This window comes from Oncorhynchus tshawytscha, linkage group LG13 (assembly GCF_018296145.1).
Source record: "Oncorhynchus tshawytscha isolate Ot180627B linkage group LG13, Otsh_v2.0, whole genome shotgun sequence".
NCBI lineage: Eukaryota > Metazoa > Chordata > Actinopteri > Salmoniformes > Salmonidae > Oncorhynchus > Oncorhynchus tshawytscha.
The window spans coordinates 34837411-34848193 of NC_056441.1; the positions used below are offsets into that span (position 1 = coordinate 34837411).

Below are 10783 nucleotides of genomic sequence, written 5' to 3' on the forward strand. Positions count from 1 at the left end.
ATGGATGACCAAGAGTTACCTCTGCTGCAGAGGATACATTCATTAGTTACCAGCCTCAAAAATCGCAGCACAAATAAATGCTTCACAGAGTTCAAGTAACAGATCTCAACATCAACTGTTCAAAGACTGTGTGAATCAGGCCTTCGTGGTCGATTTGCTGAAATAAACCACTATTAAAAGGATACCAATATTAAGAGACTTGCTTGGGCCAAGAAACACGAGCAATGGACATTAGACCGGTGGAATTTTGTCCTTTGGTCTGGAGTCCAAATTGGAGATTTTTGTTTCCAACCGCCGTGTCTTTGTGAGATGCAGAGTGGGTGAACATATGATCTCCACATTTGTGGTTCCCACCGTGAAGCATGGAGGAGGTGTGATGTTGTGGGGGTGCTTTGCTGGTGACACTGTTGGTGATTTATTTAGAATTCAAGGCACACTTAACCAGCATGGCTACCACAGCATTCTGCAGTGCTACGCCATCCCATCTGGTTTGCACTTAGTGGGACTATCATTTTCTTTTCAACAGCACAATGACCCAACACACCTCCAGGCTGTGTAAGGGCTATTTTAGAGGAGAGTCATGGAGTGCTGCATCAGATGACCTGGCCTCCACAATCTTCCGACCTCAACCAAATTGAGATGGTTTGGGATGAGTCGGACCGCAGAGTGAAGGAAAAGCAGCCAACAAGTGCTCAGCATATGTAGGAACTCCTTCAAGACTGTTTGAAAAACATTCCAGATGAAGCTGGTTGAGAGAATGCCACGAGTGCAAAGCTGTCAAGGCAAAGGGTGGCTATTTGAAGAATCTCAACTATAAAATATACTGTATTTTGATTTGTTTATCACTTTTGTGGTTACTACATGATTCCACATGGCATTTCATAGTTTTGATCTCTTCACTATTATTCTACAATGTAGAAAATAGTCTAAATAAATAAAAACCCTTGAATGAGTAGGTATTCTAAAACGTTTGACCGGTAGTGTAAAGCCCTCACACTGATCTGAAATGATGTATCAACAAAATCTGGCAGTCCTGATGCAAGGTCAAGCAACACTTGGTGGTCTGAAGGAAGGCTGGACTACGTAGGTGTTGTCTGGACCGGTGTGCACACCGACAGGCTGCATTAAGTCAACCATTCGATTAAGGAAAAAATTTGTAGGTATTGCAAAAACAACTTCATACTCAGGTTTGATTAGAAGCTACGGAAGATTAAAAACAGAAAAACTTCAGATTCTGAGGTCAAAGTTGAAGACCTTCAATCTATGGAATGTTCCAAATGACTACCTTAGAAGCAGCTACACGCCACACACAGAAATCTGTCAGAGACAGCGTGTGATAACGGCTGAAGAGGGAGGACTCCTGTCCTCCTCACCCCTCTTTGGGCTGTGGGGACTTCTGCTGCGGTGGCTGTGATGGTTGAAGAGGTTGGTCCTTGGTGGGGGCATAGTAAAGCTCCAGAGGCTTTCTGACCTTCCAGTACTTCTCATTCACCAGCTCTAAAGTCAGGGAGCCGTTCAGAGTCTGAGAAAGAGGTACAGAGAAACGTGAGGGAGAAGAACAAGTCAAAGGGAATGGTAGGAAGGAAAAAATAAAGCAATGGATGAGGATAAAAGTAGAGTTGAAAAGGAAGGCGATAGGAAAAAAATGAGACTTGTGTCAGAGGTATGGGAAAACGGATAAGCTTGTGTACTCACAGAGAACTGTCCCCCTGATGTGGTGATGTAGATGGTGTATTGCTTCTCACTGACGTTCTTCAGGCTGGCCCCTCCTGCTGATTTCTCTCCTTTAGCCCCTGCCTCCACTCCCTCTTTCCCCTTCTCCATCGCTGCATCGGATTGGCTGTCTCTTTGCCTCTCCTCCAGAGCGATACGCAGAGCCAGGTACTTAGACAGGTGGTCCACTGTGGCGTTGGCTGTGGTCTTCACATATCTGAGACAGGAATGAGGAGTGACAAAAACAAAACTATTAAAAAATACCCTTCAGGAATACATTCCGAATTGAAATTACCATCATTTGAGAAATCATAACAGAACACCTCACAGCTTCCCCCCCTCCCCCTCCACACACAGTCCTCACCTGGTCTGGCTGTAGTCCTGTGTGTTGACCAGCAGGGGGTGCGGACGGAAAACCAGCTCTATCTCTGAGCCAGGGCCCTCTTTGTGGTGCCGGAGCGGGGCCGTGGGGCTGCCCCCATCCACCTCCGGGCCTGACTCATCTGACACCCTGGGCCGCTTAGGGTTCCGGCTGGGCCCGGCCTCAGAGGGTGTGTGGCTCGGGGGGAGGGGCGCGTGGGAAGGCGCAGAGTCGTGGGAGAGGTGTGACCGTGCATCCCCGTTGTCCTCGCCGCCGCTGAAGGTGGTGTTGTCGCTCTCCTGCGCCGGTTTGCGCACTCGCTGTGCTCTGGGGCGTCAAGGGTGAGCAGAGCGAGAGAGGCCATTTTAAACTTCGAATCCTCAATAAATTAGGAACTTTCCCTGACTTGTGCAGTCAGTGTTGTTTGTTTGTCTACATACTAAGTCTGACAACTCTCTCCTAATTCCAAGAATCTTTCAACTGGGATTTCTGAGAAACCTATAAACCCTACCCCAATCCTCCCTCATCTCCTACCTGTGCAGAGCCTGCATGCGCAGCCCCTCCTCAATGCTGGAGCTGAGGGCCTGCTTGTTGTGCAGCCGGTTGAGTCTCTCCAGCACCCGGTCCTGGTGGGCCTCGTACTCGTCGCGGCTGGGGTAGATCTTGGAGATGAGGGCGTCAAAGTTGGAGTCGCGGCGGAGCGAGCGTCTCGACACAAGCTTCTTTCGGCACGTGGGGCATTCCTTGTTCCTGAGGAGGAGAGGACAGAGAGCGAGTTAAAAATACACTTTTATAAAGTATCTTTAGTATGGAGGTTCTCCTCAGATTTATACGAGGGCACAGTCCGGAGTAGCGAGAATATAGTCATCCTCAAATAGTCACACAGTTGTGTGTGTCCCTCACCCTGATCGGAGTGCAGTGACGATGCAGTCGGAGCAGAAGCGGTGCAGGCACTCCTTGGTGGTCATTGTGTTCTTCAACATGTCCAGACAGATGGGGCACATCAGCTCACTGTGGAGGCTCCGGGGGGACACCGCTATCTCTGTGCCGTCCATGATCGCCTCCTACAGGCAGGGAGGGGAATGTGTCAGACAATACAGGCACATATAAGTCTATGATGGCCCATCCATGTTCTTCATGGGTCAGCATTAAACTGATTGACCATGGTCACAGTTCCTTACACAGATTTTTGTTATGAGAAACTATAAAAAGCACTTCTGTTTCTGGGAATGCAATACAATTAAATCACTTTTCACCGGGATGCATTTGTAATTATTCCTATGTGGAACGTGACTGTCATTACCTGTGGGCTCCTGTGCAGTTCATACAAACTCAGCTCCCACGTCTTACTGGGGTTTTGGATGTTGACTGGAGTCGCCATTTTGTGTTTTATAGACCCCTCCCTATGGAAACATGTTTAAGATATGTTACATACATTATATGTCGTTTTAGGTAATTAGGCCTACATAGTCTGATGAGAGATGAGCTGTGTAAAGGTTAGATTGCGGTTGATTGCGTTACATCACTTTGACAGTTTGTAACTGAGCAACCCAGTTTGACAGCTGTCAAAACAAGTGATGAATGAGACTTAAGTCAGATAGCCTGTGTACCCAAATAATTATGCCGTAAAAAAAAAAATTAAAAAAGGATTTTTTTTATTGTTGGGAGAATTGGGTTTCGCTAGCTAACGTTTGTTGTTCTAAAAACAGTAAAATGTCTAAGGCAATGCAGTTAGCGAGCCTAACTACATCTCATTGCACCCTCCTCTGACATTTCATGCACATTGAGCGAGGTTGCGTGCATTACGTCCTCCTTTGTTGTATCGTAGCTACTTTGGTAAATAACTTATCTTGTCACAATTACATGCATCGAGCAAACTGTCAGACTTCGGTAGAATCGTAATGTCACACGATCATCATGCTATCTATCCATGTGTAGCTAGCTTGCTTCGGTAGAAACAAAAAAGTGGCTTGCAGTCTAGCTAGTTATGGGGTCTAGCTAGCATAGCTAGTGGCTACTTACCAAGGAATTTGACGGACAGCTGCCCGGTGACGCAAGCCCACGCAGAACAACTAGCTAGCTTGCTACGAACACCAGATTGTAACGAAACAGTTTCAAGCTCGTGCCACTATGACCACCGTGTGACGGGATTCTTTTCCATCACGATGTATGTTGGGGGAGGGGGTGATACTATCGCTATTTTTCTTCCAGAATGACAATAATTATTCAAAGACGACAGGTTTGGAAACCCTCTGTAGCCATCGTTCTCTTTTTTTTTCGCCGGATGTGTGGAAGCAACTTGATTTTCCCTTGCAAAATAGCTCCGTTTGTTAGCTACCCCTGGTGGCTATTTGGGGTATTGCACGCAACAACAAAAACTTTCCTAGGGAGCCTGCTCTCTTGTATTGAGGTAAATTGCAAATACCGTATCAGCACTATATTTCTAAGAAACATTTATACACTTTTAAAGTGTGTCTGTCCAATGCCGATCAAGTGCACTTGAACATATTGAAACCCACAACGTTTGGGGGGAGAGAGAGAGAGAAATCATAGGGGGGAAAGAGGAGGAGAGAATGGAAAGCTTAAAACCCTAGGCCTATATGTATTGTCTATTTGTAGTTGAACTCTGGGTTGAATTGAAACAATAGCTGCTGATGACTTTGCAAATGCTATATAGGCCTAAATAGTATAGATGCTATATGACTTATAACGTATGGTTACATTTTAGTTGCTCTGTTAAACCTACCCTTTGGAATTATTTCCATAGAAACAGTGAATATATTTAGTTATTAAGAGATCTCTCAATAATCATTCTTATGATAGCACATTGTTAGTCCGGTGACAAATATAAAATCTCAGCAGGACTTGGTTAAAACCCAGGATGGGAGACCAAATGAATAGCTGTAGATACTGTAGATCAACTCTCCAGTAAGCCTGGTCTCATAGACTAGACGTAACATAGTAAATGTATATCCGAGATGCTCAAAATAGTATGATATGTTACGTTTGGTATGGTTACATACAGTTAAAGTCAGAAGTTTACAAACACCTTAGCCAAATAGATTTAAACTCAATTTCTGACATTTAATCCTAGATCACCACTTTATTTTAAGTATGTGAAATGTCAGAATAATAGTAGAAAGAATGATTTATTTCAGCTTTGATTTCTTTCATCACATTCCTAGTGGGTCAGAAGTTTACATGCACTCAATTAGTATTTGGTAGCATTGCCTTTAAATTGTTTAACTTGGGTCAATCGTTTTGGGTAGCCTTCCACAAGCTTCCCACAATAAGTTGGGTGATTTTTGGGCCATTCCTCCTGACAGAGCTGGTGTAACTGAGTCAGATTTTTAGGCCTCCTTGCTCGCACACTTTTTCAGTTCTGTCCACAAATGTTCTATAGGATTGATGTCAGGGCTTTGTGATGGCCAATCCAATACCTTGACTTTGTTGTCCTTAAGCCATTTTACCACAACTTTGGAAGTATGCTTGGGGTCATTGTCCATTTGGAAGACCCATTTGCAACCGAGCATTAACTTCCTGACTGATGTCTTGAGATGTTGCTTCAATATATCCACATAATTTTCCTCCCTCATGATGCCATCTATTTTGTGAAGTGCACCAGTTTTGTGAAGTGCACCAGTTCATCAGACCAGAGGACATTTCTCCAAAAAGTACAATCTTTGTCCCCATGTGCAGTTGCAATCCGTAGTCTGACTTGTGTGGTGGTTTTAGAGCAGTGGATTCTTCCTTGCTGAGCGGCCTTTCAGGTTATGTCGATATAGGACTCGTTTTACTGTGGATATAGATACTTTTGTACATGTTTCCTCCAGCATCTTCACAAGGTCCTTTGCTGTTGTTCTGGGATTGATTTGCACTTTTCGCACCAAAGTACGTTCATCTCGAGGAGACAGAACGCCACTCCTTCCTGAGCGGTATGATGGCTGAGTGGTCCCATGGTGTTTATACTTGCGTACTATTGTTTGTACAGATGAACGTGGTACCTTCAGGCGTTTGGAAATTGCTCGCAAGGATGAACCAGAATTGTGGAGGTCTACAATTTTTTTCTGAGGACTTGGCTGATTTCTTTTTATTTTCCCATGATGTAAAGCAAAGAGGCACTGAGTTTGAAGGTAGGCCTTGAAATACATCCACAGGTACACCTCCAATTGACTCAAATTATGTCAATTAGTCTATCAATTAGTCTATTCTGGAATTTCCTAAGCTGATTATAGGCACAGTCAATTTAGTGTATGTAAACTTCTGACCCACTGGAATTGTGAAGTGAAATAAATTATAAGTGAAATGATCTGTCTGTAAACAATTGTTGTAAAAATTACTTCTGTCATGCACAAAGTAGATGTCCTAACTACTTGCCAAAACTATAGTTTGTTATCAAGAAATTTGTGGAGTGGTTGAAAAACACGTTTTAATGACTCCAGCCTAAGTGTATGTAAACGTCCGACTTCAACTGTAAGACAGATGGTTAATTAAGGCAAAAACGAAAGTAAGGTGGTTGGTCAGGGTGGACATATAATGCGAACGAATAACAACCTAAAGGTTGCTAGTTCGATTTCCGTCATGGACAACTTAAGCATTTTAGCTAATTATGAACTTTTTAACTACCTACTTCTTTTTCGATACTTTGCAACTATTCAGCATGTTGCTAACCCTAACCTTAACCCTCTACCTAACTCCTAAACGTAACAACCTTAATCCTAACCCAAGGGTGAAAGTAAGGCGGTACGGTCCGGTACAGCGTCCCGGCAAAATAAATAGTGTACCTATAAAACGTGAGCCTATCGCAATTAATACAACATGCCCAAAAAACGATAGGCTACTACACAGTTATTTAACATTACTGCATGTCTGCCACATGAAACATCTTCAAATGAACAACTATGCTCCATATTGCATTGTGGTTGGAGGAGAACACTTACATTTTGTAAAGGCGGAAATGAGAGGCCGAGACGCTGGAGGTCAATTCGGAGTCTGAGGCCTGCGTGGACAACAGTGGATGCATCAATTCAGGCTACAAGTGTAGGCCTAATGACAATTGCAGAATGTCATTACGATACATGTTGGTATTTGTAACCGGTGTCTCTTTCCATTCATCAAATTGCAGCTGCACAGTGCACTGTTGGTTTGGTTGCTGAAATTATTTAGTGAGTGGACGAATGTGCACGGAGAGCCTTTGTTAAAGCGATTGTTTGGCAATCAGGTGAAAATATCATGACTTGTTTAGTTCATGCCACATTAAAAAGGCATAGACAGCGTGTCCATAAATCTAGGGGAAAGCTACGCTTTCCCTAAAGTGAATTGAATTCAATTGCTAAAATTCTTTAGCTTACTCCTGTCTATACAGAAAAAAATAAAATCACTCAAAATAGGCTACTACGCCAGAATGTATGATTTGTCCATAGAGGATCATTAGCTTCTTTAAAAAAAAGCTGTGGAATGTTTTAATTCACATGGCCTACAGTCGGAAGGGACAACAATTTGGGCAGCGTGCGCTGCAAATATCAAATAGATCATTGTTGAGTTGCGAATGTCAGTGAAAAGCAGAAAGACCCAGAAAGGCATATCGCAATATTTAAATATACAATCGCGGAAAAACTGTTTGGAAAGCAAATGGCTATTTCTGTAAAGAGATGACAATGAAACAACTCCATTCTGTCTTTTAGTCAGGCTATCAATATTTTCTACTTAAATGAGCAAACAGTAGACCACCATATTGGCACTAGCAGAGAACCTCGGCCATATCCCCGGTGAGTGTGCACATTCACTGTCTTTGTCATTGGGTCAGTGCCACTTTGGTTTGTTTTTGAACATTCATTTCTTCCTCCAGGTTAGTTAGATGTCATATTGTATTTGTGTCTCCCCTTTTTGTAGGCCAATTAAATAGATCCGCCAACATTGTTTTTATTGACCTGTTTGCCAGTGTCAGCAGAGTAGGCTACCCTGTCATTTTTGTAGTATAAAAAAAAAATGTGTGCGCACTTGGGTGTCCTGTACCGGTAAGAAATGTAATCTACTTTCACCCCTAACCCCTAGCCTAGTAATGTTATCCATATCATCCCTTTTGCAAATTCGAAACATATAATACAAATTGTAATTCCTAACATATCATATGAAACGGGTGATGGACTTCCACAAATTAGTACATACCATAGGAAACGTAACATATCAAACTAAATGGAGTGTCATTTACAGTACATACAGAATAATACAAAATGCTCTGAGACCATGTTGCAGGAGATGCAGCCCAGCCTATAGTTTTCTGATAGTGGATCTAATTTTGGTAAAAATTCAGCACATTTTATACAAGGTTTGTCTATGTTGAAAATTCATACAATGATGACATAATCCTGTGGTAGAATTTCCACAAGAATGTCACGTTACAATACGTTGACAAATTACATTGAAACAACGTTGATTCAACCAGTTTGTGCCCAGTGGGGAGACAGCCTCAGCAGAAGACACAACGAACACAGACATTGGGAAACTATAGGCTGAACCTGACTTACTTTGGCTGAGCTGTTTCCTGTGGTTTTCTTCAAACTGATCATAGATTAGCTGGAAGAGGTTTGACTAAGAAATAGATGCTAAAAGTCCTATAACAACATGTACCAGTTTTTTCCACTCTTCAGTCCACTCTTCACACAACAGGCTTACAGATCAGTGGAGCCCCATGTTGAAACAGACATGACACCTGCATTTTTACTGATGATCCTGTACTAGAGCACAGGTAGGATTGTATTAAACCTAAACCTGTGTTGGCAAATGTAGGACTGTGTTATCCTACCTCTGTAGTTCATGTATTTTCATTATCTTGTTCACTGAATGCCAATACTATAAACGCACATAGCCAAAATGTACTCATGATTAGATGGTTTTAAGCATAACATTTTTTACAGGATATTGTTTGTGGGAAATGTGTCTAGTGGCATTAAAAAGCATACAGACACACACACAATTACTGACACTACGCTCTTAGAAAAAATTATCCAAAGGGGTTATTAAGCTGTCCCCATAGGAGATCCCTTTTTTTGGGCTCCAGATAAAAACCCTTTTGGGTTCCATGTAGAACCCTCTGTGGAAAGGGTTCTACATGGAACCCAAAAGGCTTATACCTGGAAGCAAAAGGGTTCTACCTGGGAACTAACTAACTAAAAGGGTTATTCAAAGGGTTATCCTACGGGGACAGCAGAAGGACACTTTTAGGTTATAGGTAGCACCTTTCTTTCTAAGTGTGTACTGCTGATAAAATAACTCTAGCTCAAAATGTGTCCTCACCAAACATTGTATTTCCCTCCCTGGTGTTTACAGTTGAAGGTCAATTCAGAGTGGTGAATGGGACCAGCTCCTGTGCTGGAGGAGCAGAGGGTTTTTTATTTGGACACTGGAGGTCTGTATGTGGCAATTATTGGGCCATATAAGATGCTAACATTGTGTGTAGAAAGATGGGCTGTGGGAATGTTGTAGCTGCACTTGGCATACCTCATTTTGGAGAGGGAATGGAAGGATACCAAATAGGATGTATTGCTTGCTCACCACTGGATTCTACTCTTGAGAAGTGTGACTTCGCCTTTACTGCAGGCGATGGTTGTCGTAATTATGCTAATGTATCCGTTCAAGATTGATAGGGATTGTGTCGAACCATATTACAATCTTTTATCCAATACATAGCTGGTAGCATCAACAAAACTGATTGGATATTGAACCATCTTTTGTTCAGAGTCTGTGAGGTTTGTGGATGGAGCTGGTTTGTGCTCTGGGAGAGTGGAGGTGAAGTCCAATCAGTCCTGGGTCTCAGTGTGTGAAACTGACTTTGACTGGCATAATGCAGAGGTAGTCTGTCAGGAGCTTGACTGTGGGGCTCCTTCAATTCTGCAAGGGGGGGGCTCTAGCTATTCCCCAGGTCGTTGCTGCAAATGAGAACGTGTTCTCAGTCAACTTACCTGGTAAAATACCGGATAAATAGAGAAGTTAAGGGTAAAGGCAATCAGTCTCTTCTTCTGGACTGTGACACCTCAGTGAGAAAAAGTCAAACCTGCTTACCTGGTAATGCTGTTGGACTCACCTGCTCAGGTAAGAATTTGTTTATCAGTCAGTCAGTCAATCACTCAATCACTTTTTTTCTATGTTTCGGCCTAGTATGGTTCTCAATCAGAGGCAGGTGTCATTAGTTGTCTCTGATTGAGAATCATACTTAGGTAGCCTGGGTTTCACTGTGTGTTTGTGGGTGTTTGTTTCCATGTCTTTCACCACACGGTACTGTTTTGGGTTTTGTTCATTCCACATTTATTGTTTTTTGTATTCAGTTGTTCATGTGTACTATTTCTTATTAAAAGAACCATGGACACTTACCTCGCCGCATATTGGTCCTCCGATCCTTCTCGCCTCTCCTCTTCGGAAGAAGAGGAGGAAATCCCTTACACTGATTGAGAGAATGCCAAGAGTGTGCAAAGCTGTCATCAAGACAAAGGGTGGCTGCTTTGAAGAATATATTTTATATTAATATATATTTTGATTGTATAACACTTTTTTGATTACTACATGATTCCATATGTGTTATTTCATAGTTTTGATGTCTTCACCATTATTTTACAATGTAAAATTAAAGAAACTCTGGAATGAGTAGGTGTGTCCAAACTTTTGACTGGTACTATTCTACAATGTATAAAATAGTAAAAATTGGTACTGTAC

General features: G+C 42.5%; 1 protein-coding gene across 7 annotated transcripts; it reads right to left on the reverse strand.

Moving 5' to 3' along the window:
- Positions 1-885: 885 nt before the first annotated feature.
- On the reverse strand, positions 886-10198 carry LOC112264779 (E3 ubiquitin-protein ligase RING2-A). Of its 7 annotated transcripts, XM_024441607.2 has the most exons (8): positions 10136-10153; positions 7015-7073; positions 3378-3477; positions 2978-3138; positions 2609-2824; positions 2078-2410; positions 1696-1930; positions 887-1522 (listed from the first exon to the last, which is right to left on the reverse strand). In XM_024441607.2, coding segments are annotated over exons 2-8 (1200 nt in total). In that variant the 5' UTR covers positions 7017-7073; positions 10136-10153; the 3' UTR covers positions 887-1369. The 7 variants fall into 7 exon arrangements, with proteins under 7 accessions (XP_024297373.1, XP_024297375.1, XP_024297377.1 ...); XM_024441605.2 differs by lacking the exon at positions 10136-10153 and having other exon boundaries at positions 886-1522; positions 7015-7123; XM_024441609.2 differs by lacking the exons at positions 7015-7073; positions 10136-10153 and adding an exon at positions 10158-10198.
- Positions 10199-10783: the final 585 nt, after the last annotated feature.

Bases quoted from the DNA above. Each gene is read 5' to 3' on its own strand.
- LOC112264779 (XM_024441605.2), bottom strand. From the start codon at position 7,097: ATGCATCCACTGTTGTCCACGCAGGCCTCAGACTCCGAATTGACCTCC. The intron at 3,139-3,377 runs GTAATGACAGTC...CCCTGCCTGTAG, and splicing joins AACTGCACAGGAGCCCACAG to GAGGCGATCATGGACGGCAC. The intron at 1,931-2,077 runs GTGAGGACTGTG...TTCCTGTCTCAG, and splicing joins CAGGACTACAGCCAGACCAG to ATATGTGAAGACCACAGCCA.